The following is a 15,427-nucleotide window of genomic DNA, read 5'->3' as shown; positions in this document are numbered from 1 at the left end:
AGCGGGGCAGGGCGGGGCTGGAACGGAGGGCTCCACGGGAAACAGAAAGCAAGTCCTGATCCTGGCTGCCGCCCCTTTCCCTCCAGGTCTTACCTGCCCAGGTGCCGTCAGATGTGTTCAAGCGCAGGTGTGGCCTCCGCCGCTGTCCCCACCGCAGAGCCAGGTGAGCGGGAGGAGTGCGGGGCCCCACACAGCCTCCCTTTAAGGCCACCCAGGCGGCCCCGCCCACCCCCTGGCTGGCCACATCCTCCCGGCCCCAGAGAAAGAGAGAACTCCAGACCCAGGGCGTTCACGGGGTTTATTTGCTTCTCTGGGAAGGTCAGGAACACGGGCCTGTCACACATCGAAAGCAGAGGGGGCGGCAAGGGCACTTCAGCGTCGGCGCTGGGCTCGAGGACCTGGCGGCTTGAGGAGGGAGGGGGTCCATGCCACTGCTGGGGGCCACCTCAGAGAGGGCCTCTCCTCCCACCACCAGGGGGCAGAGCTGAGGCAGGCCGGGCTGGTTTCAGGCAGCCCTTGCACGGCTCCTCCTCGGAGGCAGTGGTGAGGGGGGGCTACCTCAGCCTGGGCACCAGGTTTGGGGGCCAGGGGAGGGGCCCAGATGGGGCCCGGTCATCCTATAGCCTACACAGGAGAGGGTGCGTAAGCGTGGGCATGAATGTGCCTCTGAGGATGAGTGTGGCTGCAACCTGGGAGAGGTGTGTGCACGCCTGGGTGTCAGCGGCCCAGCGCGGGAGAGGCCCTCCCCCCTCCCCCCTTCCAACGAGGTGGGGGCGGCTCCCATTGGGCGGGGTAGCCAATGGGGGTCTCCTGCTGCAGCCCAGGGGGAGCTCCCTGCCCCAGGCTGTGGGCCCCTCCACTGCCCAGAATGTGCCACGCCTAGCAGAGCTGGCAGTAGGCCTGATCTCTGGGGTACAGTTAGGGAGACCCAGGACTCTGGCCCAAGTAGACTGGAGAATGGGCTGGGGCAGCCCCCTAGGGTCCTCAGATTAGCACCAGGAGGAAGGAGGGCCCAGTGAGGGTGGGAGCTCCGGACAAGAAGTGGCTCACGTGACCCTGCCTTGTGCAGGGTGCAACTCGAAGACCCTCACCTCACCGGCCCCATCCAGAGGACAGCACAGGGGTCACAGACCCCCCGCCCCCAAGTGGGGTGTGCATCCTCTGGGCTCCCCTTCCTAGGCTCCATCGTGCACTGGTCATGCCCACGGAGAGCATCCAGGGACGGGCACACTGGGCTGGGGTGCCAGGAGGGGGGGGGGGCCTGCTTTCTTCTAAGAACTGGAGCCTGGTCTCCAACGGAGGCTCCCCCGTGAGGCACAGCCTCACCCCAACTGCCCAGGATCCCGACGCCAGTGCCTCTGCCGGGGAGCCCCACGCCCAGGGGCTGAGTGGGGACAGAAGAGGCGCCCAGGACCCCCCGGCTCCCCAGTCCCTCTCTGCAGGATGTCCCCCTGCTGGAGGTGGCAGGAAGGCACAGGCAAGAGGCCCGGAGGGTGGCGGGCTTGCCTGGGCGGCACAGAGGCCTGGGTCCCACCGGCCAGGAGCACTCTGTGGGCAGAAGCCCGTCGCTGGAGCTGCCGTGACGTGTGGGGGATCCTCGCGGTGGGGAGAGTGGGTCTGTCCGTGTCTCTGTCCTGCCAGGCACAGGCACCCCGCTCAGTGGTTCAGGGGGAGTCGTCGGGGTGGCCATGGGTACGGGACCCCTGCCCCTCTCTTTCCAGTGGAAGGAAACTCAGAAGGAAGATGTGACAACAGAGCGTGTCCTGGGGCCGTGACTGTGGGTGGAGGGCGGGCGGGCCCGGGGCCGGTGTGGAGGGCGGGGCCGGGGTCTGGGGCCTGCGGCTCACATGACGGAGCAGCATTTGCAGCGCTGCTTCTTGGTGTCCAGGTCCTGGGCGTCGCCGGCAGGGGCCTCGGCCCCCACCCGGTTCTCCTCCCTGGCGCCCGAGGCGGCGGGGGGCTCGGCCGCACTGCCGTTGGGGGGGGCGGCCTCCTTGGGCTCGGCCTCGTCCCCGATGACCACCAGCTCCGCCGTGATGGTGTCCTGCAGCCCCAGCACCTTCTGGCTCTCCGCCTCATCCTCCACGTTCTGGTACCCCATGAAGATCATGGTGACCGGGGGCTCCTGGCCGGGCTGGATGCCCGGGGGGCCTGACGTGGCCTCGCCCGGCTGCGCCTGGACGCCGGTGATCTCCCTCCGCGAGGGGGTGGCGGTCCGGGCGGCCTCCGCAGACGTCCCCCCGGCCTCCGCGGCCCCCGCCGCCGGGCCCGCCTCACTCAGCGTGACTTCGTCCGCCTTGTGGATGAGGTCGTCCACCTCGGAGGAGCTCAGCGGCTGGATCCCGTTCACCGCGGTGCCGTCCACGGCGTGGACCACTGGGGGGGGGAAGAGAGAGAGTGAGACCTGGGACCGGAGAGAGGGCCTGGCAGGTCTGCAAGCCACACTCCAGGCTAAAGGGAAAACCACAGCCCTGCTGGCGTGGCTCAGGGGTTGAACATTGACCTGTGAACCAGGAGGTCACGGTTGGATTCCTGTCAGGGCACATGCCCAGGTTGCAGGCTCATCGCCAGTAGGGGGCATGCAGGAGGCAGCTGATCAGTAATTCTCTCTCATCACTGATGTTTCTCTCTCCTCCTCTCCTGTCCTCTCTGAAATCAATATATTTTAAATATGTTTTATTGATTTTCCACAGAGAGGAAGGGATAGGGATAGAGAGCTAGAAACGGCGATGAGAGAGAAACATCGACTAGCTGCCTCCTGCACACCCTCCACTGGGGATGTGCCCGCAACCAATGTACATGCCCTTGACCGGAATCGAACCTGGGACCTTTCAGTCCGCAGGCCGATGCTCTATCCATTGAGCCAAATCAGTTTCGGCAAATATATATATTTTTTAAAGAGAGAAAATGATAAGCCAAATTAGATGGACAGTCTAAGCTTCCTGTTGGGATCTGTGGGCACAGCCAAATCGGAGTACACAGGAAAATTCCTGTGGAAAACACCCCAGCAATTCCTCATGAGGTTAAAGAGTCCCCATATGACCCAGCAATTCTTTATAAACAAAGAAAGACTGGAATTCAGTGAGTTGCAGGGATCCTTTCTTCCTTCTTCTGGTTTACGTGGTTGATCCTGAATTAATTTAGTTCATTCGCCCAGTCTTTCTTGTTTTCCTATAAATGCCCAGAGGCTATACCTTCTCCTGAGTTCAGCTTTGGCTGCACCCATGTATTGAATTACTTTGTCCTCTTTCAAGTTTAAATATCTTATAATTTCCATTTTGACTGACTGTCTCTCTAAGCCAAGATATATTATAAAAGATGTTTTTAAATATTGGGGAGTGAGGGATAAATATTGGGGATACAGAGCATAAGATATTACAGACACCTTTGCAGTTCAGAACATGGTCACTTTTTGGAGATGCTTTACCTGTGTTTGACAAGAACATTCATTCTCCATGGGGCAGAGTTTTATTCCTGCAATCAATCTTTCCCCCCCTATCCCCTGCAATCAATCTGTGAAATGCATTTTCCAAATCTCTCCAACCTTCCTGCTCCGTGTCTCTTTCTGAACTGTGTTGCGGTCTCTAAGGATGAGGTTTCAGCACCAAGGAGTCCCAGCCACAGTTGGACGCCAGCCCCAGATCACAGCCCTAGAAGCACAGCTGCCCGGCTGCCTGGGGAGGGAGGAGGGACTTACAGAGCCTGAGGATTCACTCCTCCCTGGACAAGGGTCAGGGCTCCGATTCCTGGCTCCTGGCCAGACGGAAAGTGCTCTCAGCTTTCAGTTTCCAGAGAGAGAGGTGGGGGGCAGGTCCACGTTTCAAGGCCTCTAAGTGACTTTGAGCTGGAGGCCCAGAGGATGGGTATGCCCAGGTAATGCAGAATCGAGCTGAGTGTTTCCCAATGGCCATTGCCCCAAGATAGGAATCTGAGCCCTCAGCTGCCTTGGAAGTGGATCACCTTCCCATTGCTAAGCAACCAGAGTCCAGTCTGGAGGGTCCTGACTCCCCAGGGGCTGGGCCAGGCTGGGCAGAGTGGCCATGGTGAGGACCTTCCGCTGGCACAGAAATCTTCGCCCCTCAGCCTCATGCAGTCATGTCTGCCAAGATCACACAGCTGGTGAGAGCTGGACCAAAATCCTCCCTGGGTCTATCCTCAAAGGCAGCAGTCGCCAACCTTTTGGACCTCATGGGCCACCAGGGGTCCACGGACCACCGGTCGGTGACTGCGGCTAAAGCGTGGCAGAGCCGCGCTAGCACAGGACCCCCACGATAGCATTCTGGACACCCCAAAGACCCAAATAACAACCAAGAACAGGAGGTGTTGGAAATCAGAGCGGCAGTGGAATGTCTCTTCACACCCAACAAAGAAAAAACCCACATGAACATGTCAAGGATGCGGAGAAATTGGAACCCTCATGCACTACTGGTGGGAAAATAACGTGGTCGGGCCACCGTGGGAAACACCCAGCCATTCCTCATGGGGTTTGAGTCCCCACTTGACCCGGCAATTCCACTCCTGGGTGTTGGCGCAAGAGAAAGGAAATCATTCACTCACACAAACGTATAAAACCATTCCCTCCACGGGCGGCTGGATAAGCATAATGTGGTCCATAAAACAGGGGTATCATTCAGTCACAGGATGTGAACATGGATGGACCTTAAAGACGTGACGCTCCGTGAGAGAAGCCAGACACCAAAGGCAACGCCGCGTGCGATCCCCTTTGTGTGACACGTCCAGGAGGGGCACAGCCATGGAGCAATGATGGGGTTTTTAAAAAATATATTTTATTGATTTTTTTCACAGAGAGGAAGGGAGAGGGATAGATAAAGTTAGAAACATCGATGAGAGAGAATCATCGACCAGCTGCCTCCTGCACACCCCTACTGGGGATGTGCCCGCAACCAAGGTACATGCCCTTGACAGGAATTGAACCCAGGACCCTTCAGTCCGCAGACCGACGCTCTATCCACTGAGCCAAACTGGTTTCGGCCATGATGGGGTTTTTATTTGGGGAACAAAAATGCTCTGGAATCAGCTGGTGAGGACGTACAACGTGGTGGACGTACCAAACCCACTGCACTGTGCGCTGAGCACTTCATACGCCATTTCCTCACCAGGGAAAGGTTGCGGACGTGCTAATGGGCTCTAGAGCTGAACTGTATTCACCTTATACTTGGCTCAGGGGACTTGGTCCTGTGAACTCCATTCCCTCAAGAAAGATAATGCTTGCCTTGATTTTTATTTATTTTTTTAAATATGGAACGCTTCATCAATTTGTGTGTCATCTTTGCACAGGGGCCATGATGATCTTCTCTGTATCGTTCCAAATAAAAATTTTTCTTTTTTTAGTATATGTGCTGCCAAAGCGAGCAATGCTTGATTTTTAAAAAAATACATTTTATTGATTTTCCTCAGAGAGGGAGAAAGATAGAGAGCTACAAACGTCGTTGAGAGAGAAACATTGACCAGCTGCCTCCCGCACACCCCCCACCGGGGATGTGCCCGCAACCAATGAACATGCCCTTGACCGGAATCGAACCTGGGACCCTTCAGTCCGCAGACCGACGCTCTATCCACTGAGCCAAACCGGTTTTGGCTTGCTTGATTTTTTAAATGTACCTTTTAACATGTCTTCTTAAAACATATTTTGTTTACTAAAGTGGATTTATGTTCTTTACTAGCATCACAAAAACGTTGCCAGAACTCCCCTCCCCAGGGTCCTTTACATATATCCTACCACTCCTGCCGAAAGTGAACACAGATGTTTATGAAACTGCTCTGTGGCCTGACCAGTGTGGCTCAATGGTTGAGCATCACCCTATGAACCAGGAGGTTGCGGTTCAATTCCCAGTCAGAGCACATGTCTGGGTTGCGGTATAAATTCCCAGTAGGGGGTGTGCAAGAGGCAGCTGATCAATGATTCTCTCTCATCATTGATATTTTTCTCTCTCTCTCTCTCCCTCTCCCTCTCCCTCTCTCTGAAGTCAATAAAATATACTTAAAAAAAAAAAAAAAAGAGGTGTGGGGCATATGTGGGGAGGGATTTGGGATGAGAATGGGGGATGAGGACAAATATGTGATACCTTAATCAATAAGAAATAATAAAAAAAAAAATAAAAGAAACTGCTCTGTAATTACTGATGGAGTGTACAGTTTAAATAAACATTTTCCTTATTTAAATAAGAGTGAATTTGATGGTAAATGAATTATATTCACACACACACACACACACACACACAGGGACTTGGGCCTTTTGCCCCAGCTCCCTGGCTCCTCTGTGTTCCAGTCTTCCTACTGGGTGTCTCCCACAGCCTGTTCCCCTCCCAGTCACTAGGGGGACCATAAAAAACAAGTTAGATCTCACTGCCTGCTCACCCCTCCCAAAGTTCTCTAGTCTCCTCCCTCCACTCCCTATCAGCCCACAGGCTCTTCTCAGTTCCTCCGGCCCAGCAAACTCCATCCCACCTCAGGGCCTTTGCACATGCTGTGGCCTCTAGCACGTGCACTGTTCCCCTACACGGAGTGTGCACCCAATTAGCTCCTGTTTACCTCCCCTGAGCATCCTTCCCTGGCCCCCTCCTGCCTGACCAGCTCATGACCCCCTCTATCTTTGGGACTTTTGTAGCCTCCATCACAACAGTAATTATTTCAACAAGTTATTTGTGATCTCAGGATTGAAGGGCTTGGCTCACTGACCGGGGAGTCCCACCGGGAATTTGCTTTCCGGGCACAGTATGGCAGCTGGCGCTTAGTCAGCCTTCAAGGCAAGTGCCTGGAATGAAAGAAGGACTGGGCCACGGGTTCAAGCTCTAAGCAACGGAGGGGGCTGAGGCCCTGTCAAGTCAGATGGGGGTCGGGCTCTGGCTCGGGCAGCGAGAGGGGGTTTGCGGCAGGGCGTGGGGGTCTCGTACCTTTGGTCTCGTCCTCGTAGACCTTGACGCCCTGAAGGAGCGGCTCCCGAGGGAGCGAGGTGGTGCTGGACAGCACCCGGGTCTCCCCGGTCACCTTGTCCTTCTCCACTGTGATCTCAACCGAGTACATGGCTGGCACAAGAGGCACAGGTTACGCCATGGCCACCCGCTCAAGTGCCCCCTGCGGGGCTGCAGCCAAGCTGGGGAGGGGAGCTGGCAGCACAGAGCCAAGCAGCAGGGACACCTTAAGCGCAGACCTCACCAGCTCAACATCCTTCTGTGGCTCCCCAGTGCCCTGGCCGCAGGCCTGTATTCCTGCGCTCCACACGAGGCCCATCCTTGCCACCCATCCTATGTGGGAAGCCTTAAACTGTCCCATTTGCTCCGAGGAGAGAGTGTGTAAAAGGAGGAATGCCTTGCCCATGGTCGCAGCTACAACAGGACTCGGGTTCACGGGCCAGCCCCCGCATTACCTGTCCACTCCTCTGTGCAGTGAACTATGGAATCTGCCCTTGTCTACCTCTATGGAGAATGGATCACTTCCTCTCAACACGAGTGAATGTCATCTTACCCCTCAGGGCCACTGTTCCATGCCCAGCATCTCACACACGCTCTGTGGAACTCATTGCCAAAACACTGCACGGGGAGACTGAGTCCTGGCACTGACCCCCAGGACCTCACCCCAAAACCCAGTATCACACTGCCTCCCTCCACCCTCCCCATGGGAATCACCACGTCCAAGAGCCCTCCCAACCTGCCCCTCCCACCTGCCCCTCCTGGGTCTTACTGCCCCAGGAAGATCAGCTCCCACCTCTCCCTCTCTCACCCTCTCTGCTGTCCATCAGAAAACCCTAAACCCATACACTTCTCACCCCCCGGCAACCCACGGTCTGTTCTCCCTAAAGCCACCAGAGGGCACCTGTGAGAACTCGAGTCAGGTTTGGCCTTGGCCTCCCACAGCCACCAGAGGACGCCAGTGAGCACCCAGTGGGCACATCCCTGCTCTGCCCAGGGCCCTCCCTGGCTCCCATGTCCACAGGACCCTGTAAGACCTGGCTGTCACCCCCATGGCCTCATTTCGTCCCTCTCCCTCACGTATTCCATTGCCACAGCACAGCGTACCAGTGTCAGGGCCTTTGCCTGAGCAGGGCCCTCCACCGGGACCACATTCACCCCGGTGTCTGCATGCCTTGTTCCCTCCCTTCTTTTGGGTCCTTGCCCAAATGTCACCTCCTCACTTTGGCCTCCCCTGAACCCTCTTATTAAAATTGCCCCCCCTTCAGCACCTCATGATCTGCCTATTTCCTCTGTAAGTTAATTTTATGGGCTACGGACCCATCAGCATACCAGCTGTGTCACTCAGCAGGGGCTCAATGAGCACTTGTTGAAAGAATGTCATTTAATCTCATGTCCCTACACAGCCTAACACCCCCATCTCAGACACAGAGTTGGACAGGACGACAGGACGTACACTGTACGAGATTGCCAACTGAGGGGACAGGTGCTGGCCTCGGGGTGGCCAAACTGGCACAGAAGCCCTGAAGATACCCCGTTCTTCTCTGGAAAACAGTGCCCTCTGCCTCCTGCCCGCTGGGGCAGAACTCCGCCTGGACCCTGCAGGAGACCCTGTGCCTCTGCTGCCGCCTCTGCCTTCGAGTGCTGTTACAGCCCAGCCACCTGCCCCTACGAGGGCCTTCCCCTCCCCTCTCGCCCCAAGAACAGCAGGAGTAGCAAGAAGGTTCTGTGACTTCTGTGGCTCCCTGCCAGGCCTTCGGTGTGAGGTCACTGCAAGTCCACCCCTCCCGCGGGCGGAGACTCAGGTGTTGGGGGGCAAAGCAGGGATTTGAACCTGACCTCATAGACTGCTCAGTGCTAACCCTGTCTCTTCCTGCTTCCTAGAAGGCATGCCTGAGGCCCAGCGTGGTCACCTCCTGGGACAGGGCACTCACGCCCCCCCCCCAGGCGGCCTGCGTGTGGAGGAGGGTTTATGGTGTGTGCGTGTTTGAACACCTGCACCATCCCCTTGGGGCTCCGGGAGCGAGTGGCGTGGTTAAGGGGATGGGAGCTGTAGAACGTGACGGGTTAGAGCAGCCATGCAAGGGGGCCCGTCTTCCTGTGGAAGCTGGACCGGCATGTGACCCAGGAGCCAAAGCAGAGGCATCGGCCAGGCTCTACCCAGGCTCTACCCTGGTCCATCCACACCACCCCCCGCCCAGGCTCCCAGGGCCGACGCCCGGCCCAGGACAGCAGCTGGACGTGGGCCGAGGCCGGGGCCGACCTACCTGCCTTCATCATGGTGGAGCCTTCCACCGTCCGCACTGGGGTGTTGGAGACGGACTTCGCTGCTTCGGGAGCAAAGAGGGAGAGAGAGGTGCGGGTCAGAGGAGAGAGGATGACACAGGCCCCCAGACACGCAGACACCTCCTAGGCACAGTGCCCAGACGCCGGCCCCTCCCCGGCACACACACACACACACACACACACACACACACCCCTCCACGTGCCCGGCTCCCAGGCACACGTGGAACCCCTCCCCTCACCGAACACCCATCGGCCCGCAGCCCATTTCCTGTCTCTCGGCTCAAGTGATTTTCACAAAATCCCTGAGAAGCCTGCGTAGATTTTTTTTTTTAATTATAAATTTTTAATTCCCCAGTAAGACAAGGAGACTCTCCTTATGAATAATTAACACAAAAGAAATCAGGCCCAGGCACTTCTGGCCGCCGCCTTCATTTCCAGCTGGTGAATCTCCTGCCATACTCCCCACAGGAAAGTAGGCACGTTTAATGTCTACTTTAACAATATAATTTATAGGAAATCATTTTAATGTAATTAACTATCATATTTATACCTAAGCATACACATGTGAAATATCTGCGAATTGTAGAATATACCTATAATAATTTAGCGGGGAGTAAAATGGGTCCCCGAGTTCAAATTTGGGGCTTTTTTTTTTTTTTAAATCTGTCTCCTGGACTCTTGTTCTTTTAAACGGTGCCTGATCTCCAGAAAAGCGGGGACCTTGCTCTCCTCATGAGCCCCTCTGAATTCTCATCCCCACATAACCCATTTCACAGATGTGAAAACCAAGGCACACCCTCCCACACACACCACCTGCCAGAGCAAGTGGACAGAGAGGGTCAGCCAAGGCCAGACACCCTCAGTGGACAGGACGGACCCACAGCATCAACTCCAAGGCGAGGACCGCGCCGTCACAGCCCTGCGAGGCCTTGGTTTCCTCATCTGTAACAGGGGAGTGCGGGGAGGACTGCCGAAATCCACCCCAGGGACGTGGTGAAACTAAATGCAATGGTGATGAGGGCTTGGGGCCAGGCTCCACTGTGGGCTCCTTGGGAAGAGTAGCAATAGCGGTCTGGTTGCCATTATTGTTACTTATTAGCAACGAGGCCCTCTCCCCACGCACACCATCCCCACTCAGGGCAGCCCAGTGTGCTGAGGCTCAGCCAGGCCCTTCCAGAAGCATACCTTTGGGTGTGCCCACCGGGGTCTGTAAGAAAGAACGGAGAGGGGTTAGTGGTGCCCGTGCCCCCTCCCATGAACCAGGGCCCCACCCACAGGGGTAGGAGCCTGGGAAGGTCTGCCTCAGCCGTGACCCCACCTCATGCCATCTCCTCCTGGACCCACCCCCCACCCCTAGCCTGACAGCCAGGTGTCCCTGCCCAGCTCAGCAGTATCAGTGGCTCCGAGTGCCCCGAGTCCTCTCTGACACTGCCCTGGGCTCTGGGCGAGCAGACCCGTGCCCCCGGCCTCTCCTCCCGCCCTCTCCGGCGGGCCTCCCTGGCCTCCCATGGTTCCGTGGGCACATTCCCGTTCCGGGGAGGGCCTCTGTGTGCCACCTCTGCCTAGGAAGGCCGTGCCCTGGACTTCTCTTGTCCGGCTCCTCTCTCAGCTCCCTGACCACCCAACCACAGGCAGTCCCCAAACACACTGCAGTCTCTCAGGTCAGTTAATACTGTGTATGACCTGCCCAGCCAGGTTTCTTTTTTTCATTTTCTCCCCCGGCCAGTTTCTGACTTTGCCCCCCATCCCCCAGAATATGGACAGCATGAGGGCAGGGACCATGCCAACAGTCTACGTTCAATCGATCTCACTGAAAGCCCCCTCTCATCTTGTGTCTGCACCGGGAGAACTCCTACTCAACCTTCAAAGCCCACTTCCTTCCCAGAAGCTTGCCCGTTCCCTCTCCCCCAGGAATCAGATGCCTCCTTGGGCATCTGGGGTGAGGATCACAAGGATTGGTGGGGGGAGAGGAAGAAGGTCCCATAGGCCCCTTGGGTCCTAAGCACAAATGTGGCTCCTGGATTTGCATGAATGTATTGCGGTGACCACAGGCTTGGGGCCCATTGTTCCAGGGTCTGGTATCAACAGAACCTGGTATAGACACCGGGCCCTCAAATCAATAGCTAAGTCCCATAAAGACCACTCTTCACTGTATATCCTTGAACCCCTCTCTCAGGCTCTCTGGGCCTCAGTTTTTGTCTCCCGTCAAATGCGAACACGGTCTTCCATCGAATGGATCAGGCATGCACAGGTGCTCAAAGTAACGGCGAAGATGAGAAGGGGTGGCACTCGTGGGAAGCTCCTTAAGCATCAGGTCTCGTAGGAAGTGCTAGTCGTCCATGGATTCATTTATCCCCTGTGGCATCTTACGGGTGGGGAAACCGAGGCCCAGAGAGGCAAGGCCAGGTGTCCCAGGTCACATGGCTGGGAAGTGGCAGGCTGAGAACTGTTTGTAGTTGTTATTTTTATTTTTAATTAATTTATTTTTTGTTATTTTTAATCTTCACCCAAGGATATTTTTCCATTGATTTTTAGAGAGTGGAGAGAGAGGGAAAGACAGAGAGAAATACCCATGTGAGAGAAACACATCGATGGGCTGCCTCCTGCACATGCCCCGGTGAGGGCCAGGCCAGGGAGGAGCAACCGAGGGACTTGCCCTTGACCAGTATCGAACCCAGGACCCTTCGGTCCACAGTCCGACACTCTATCCACTGAGCCAAACTGGCCAGGGCATGAGGTTTGAATGCAAGCTCTGAAATCCGGCCCCAGCAGGGGTGGGGTTCCGCTCTGCGGCCGGCCCTCGGGATCTCCTTACCTGCTGAGAATTCAGAACCACCGCTGCCTTCTGGGTCTCCTTGGCCGGGCTGGGGGCCGCCACGCTCTCCTTGGAGGGGGCTGGGCGGGCGTCTGTGTTCTCCAGCACCTCGATCTCCTGCTCCAGCCTGGGGAGAGGGCGCAGTGCCAGCCGCACCCGGCCCTCCCGCACGCCCAGCGCCACTCCGGGCACTTCCCATAAGGGGACTTCTGACACTCTGTGAGGTGTTCCTGTCACTTCCCCTCAGGGCTGGGGAAACTGAGGCAGGGTGACGTGTGCACACAGCCAGCAAGTAGCAGCAGAGCTGGGACCTGAACCCAGGCTGCTCGGACCTTTCATCGCCCATGCTGTTGCTGACTTCATTTACTTCCAGCTGACGCTCCTTTTTTCCCCACTCAAATACATTTATTTTTACAGGAAGCTTTATCTCTACAGGAAAACTGGAAAAAACATGTCACTTTCCAAGTATCAGAAGATAAACATAAACCCGTGGAAACAAAGCTGGGATGTTAAATCCTGCCCCGCTGCCCCCACCCAGGATGAGCCTGCAGCCCTCTCACAAAATGAGCCCACGTCAACAGGATGGACCAGCGAGGGTCAGCCTGGGGGGCTTCCTGGAGGAGGTGTCCAGTCAGGGGACACCAAATGGGCAAAATTCGGCTGCGAGAGCCACCGGGGAGCTACTCTGAGAAGGAGAAAGCCAAGGCCCCTCCACAGCACTTGGCATGTGCTGAACTCACAGCAGGGTTCAACCGAGCCCCTCCTTACCCCAGGGCTGCACTCAAGAAGTCCACCTTGTCCAGCCAGTAATCCCAGTGGCCAGTCATTTCCACTGACTTCCCACCCCACCCAGCACATGCTGCTCTGCCTGGTCAGTTCTGACGGTCTCTACATAGACCCGTCTCAGCCCTCAGCTTAATGTCTGTTAGAATGAAGATGCACAGCCTGGCTGGCATAGCCCAGTGATTGAGCGTTGACCTATGAAACAGGAGGTCAGGGTTCAATTCCCGGTCAGGGCACATGCCCAGGTTGTGGGCTCGGTCCCCAGTGGGAGGCGTGCAGGAGGCGGCCAATCGATGATTCTCTCTCATCATGGATGTTTCTATCTCTCTCCCTCGCCCTTCCTCTCTGAAACCAATAAAGATATACTTAAGAAAAAAAAAAGCATTAAGATGCACAGGAGGACTTCTGCCTTCTCTGTTCACAGGCAGGAAACTGGGGCCCAGAGAGGGAAATCCCGGCCCACTTTCTTCCAGACCGAACACACCAGGACAGGGTCCCGAGTCCCCACTGCAGGGCCAGCTTCCCTGGGCGATGGCCCGGTGTGCTATGGGCCCTGGGCAGGTCTCATGCCTCAGCCTTTCCTTGGCCAAGCGGACGTTTGGAATGTTGGCTGTCATTTCCCTCCCCCCCTGACCCCGCTACCCTGGAGCTGAGCCTGGGCCTCTCGCCTGCCCGGAAATTCTGGGCCTTTTGTCCCAGCCTGGGGGGATGGTCACTTTCCCCAGCCCGCCCCTCCCAGCCTTCCTGCAGGCCCAGCTGCCAGGGCCTCTGTGGCCTCCATTAGATGGGAGCCGGGAAGAGCTCGTTGGCTGGGCCGGCGCCAGGAAGCCCCTAGGGAGGCCACTGCTGGCAACTCCCATCCTCAGGGACTGAGGGATCCGCCCTGACTCCGCGTACCTCCTGCACCTGCTTTGCTGGCGTGTCCATGGAAGGGAGGGGTCGAGCAGGACCGCCGATGCCCCCGATGGCCCGCACTGCCTCCCTCAGCCACCTTAAGCCCGGCTACACATCCCCATTACAGCACTGAGGTGTGGCATCAAAGCCTGTGCACCCCATATCCAGCATGTGGAGGTCTCCCTGCTCCCATCACACACACACACAGCAAGGTGGCCACACCCCAGCCCAGTCCTCGGGGCCCCCTGCTCGGGGTTCCCACACCCAGACTTGGTGCAGGGCGGTGTGCCGCCCCACCCACCTGGAGATGGATTCCTCCAGGTGCCGGGCCTTCTGCTCATCCTCCTGCATCTGCCTCCTCATGTCTTCGTCCCCCTCCGAGGCCGAGGACGGGGTCCCCTCCAGCAGCCATCGCTCCCGCAACGCCTTGGACTGGGGGCAGCGGGAGGCGGGGCCAGAATCAGGGTCGGAGTCCGGATCCGGGTCCCTTCAGCTTTCCTGCTCTCCCGGCCCCCACATTCGACTGAGACTTGGGGTCTGGGCGCCGCCGCCCCCTCCCGCCCCCGCCAAGGCCGGGCTCCGGAGGGGCCGCACCAGGCCGTACCTTCAGATGCTGCAGCTGCCGCCGGTCGTCCTCCAGCTGCCGCCGCTTGTTCTCGATCTCCGCCTGCTTCTTCCGTTTCTCCTGACGGACAGACGGGCGGACGGGGTGGGGTCAGGACCAGGCAGGGGCACCGTGAAGACCTCACCAACCCACCGAAGGCCCTGGCCACAAAGAGCCTGTTTTTTCTGTAAATGGCACCCACTTGGCCCACTGACCTCCGACCTGCCCGCCCCCCCCCCCCAGCCCATTCCCCTAGCCTGGGTATAAATAAGGGCAGCATTCTACCATGCCTCAGTTTCCCCACCTTCAAGGGGCTCTAAGACGGCTAGTGCTCTAACATTCTACATTCCAGGAATTAGGGAGGCTGCTGTCTGTGGGGAAGCACCAGCAGGCACCACTGAGCCGCAGGGCCCCTGTGCTGAGTGTAGGACCCATGGACCCCCGGCCCCCCACTGGCCACACCATCCGAGGGGTAGGAAGAACTCACTGCAATGGCCTGCAGCCGCTCCTGCTGGAATGTGGTCTCCCCGGCCAGGACCCTGGGGGAGGAGGGAGACAGACAAGGTCAAGCCAGGGGTCCACCCCACCCCTACTCTCAGCAGATATGGTTCAAACCCCCGCGCTGCTCTGCCAGCTGGGTGAGCATGGCCAGGGCTTGGCCGGCCTTCCCGAGTTCCCCTCTGTAACCCGGGACCCGCCTGCCTCCATCCAGCCTTATTGCCTCATTCATTCTCCCCTCAGGTCCTCCTGCCTTCCCTCAGGGCAGAACCAAGAGCGGGGAGGGGGTGGTGAGGCTCTGTCTGAAGCCCCAGGAAGGATTGGGGAGGCTGGGCTGTAAAGGACAGATAGGGGTTCACCAGGAATCAAAGGCTGGAGGGCGTTTCAAGACAAGCCGTCTCACTTCCTTGCCCGGGACGGGAGACAGATCAGGACAGCCCCTGCTCAGCCTCCGCCTGTGGAGCATTCTCAGGTCCTGGGGTGGTGGTTCTCGACCTCTGCCCCAAATCCCAAACGATCCGGGGCCCCTCAGGGAGGCGGGGAGGCGTGGACAGGCCAGGCTTACAGCGCCAGGGCCAGGGCCAGGGCCAGCGCCAGGGCCAGCTGGGCACAGTGGCG

At 57.7% G+C, this 15,427-nt stretch overlaps 1 protein-coding gene across 4 annotated transcripts in view; it reads right to left on the bottom strand.

Annotated features, from left to right (window-relative positions):
• Nucleotides 1–284: 284 nt before the first annotated feature.
• Nucleotides 285–15,427, bottom strand: part of PALM (paralemmin) — a 25,662-nt gene continuing 10,519 nt past the window's right edge. Inside the window, exons 2-9 of one of the 4 annotated variants that reach the window (XM_084886414.1) lie at nucleotides 14,799–14,850; nucleotides 14,312–14,392; nucleotides 14,009–14,139; nucleotides 12,031–12,157; nucleotides 10,401–10,422; nucleotides 9,197–9,256; nucleotides 6,915–7,046; nucleotides 285–2,376 (exon numbers count right to left, since the gene is read on the bottom strand). In XM_084886414.1, coding sequence (XP_084742540.1) covers nucleotides 1,844–2,376; nucleotides 6,915–7,046; nucleotides 9,197–9,256; nucleotides 10,401–10,422; nucleotides 12,031–12,157; nucleotides 14,009–14,139; nucleotides 14,312–14,392; nucleotides 14,799–14,850 — 1,138 coding nt within the window. In that variant the 3' untranslated portion in view covers nucleotides 285–1,843. Of the gene's footprint in view, nucleotides 2,377–6,914; nucleotides 7,047–9,196; nucleotides 9,260–10,400; nucleotides 10,423–12,030; nucleotides 12,158–14,008; nucleotides 14,140–14,311; nucleotides 14,393–14,798; nucleotides 14,851–15,427 lie in introns of all 4 variants that reach the window. The other 3 variants (XM_084886413.1, XM_084886416.1, XM_084886415.1) reach the window with 3 other exon arrangements.

Source organism: Pipistrellus hanaki, assembly GCF_964339955.1.
Source record: "Pipistrellus hanaki genome assembly, chromosome: 5".
Classification (NCBI taxonomy): Eukaryota; Metazoa; Chordata; class Mammalia; order Chiroptera; family Vespertilionidae; genus Pipistrellus; species Pipistrellus hanaki.
The sequence above is the reverse complement of the archived record's forward strand: the minus strand, read 5'-3'. Positions and strand labels throughout refer to the sequence as shown.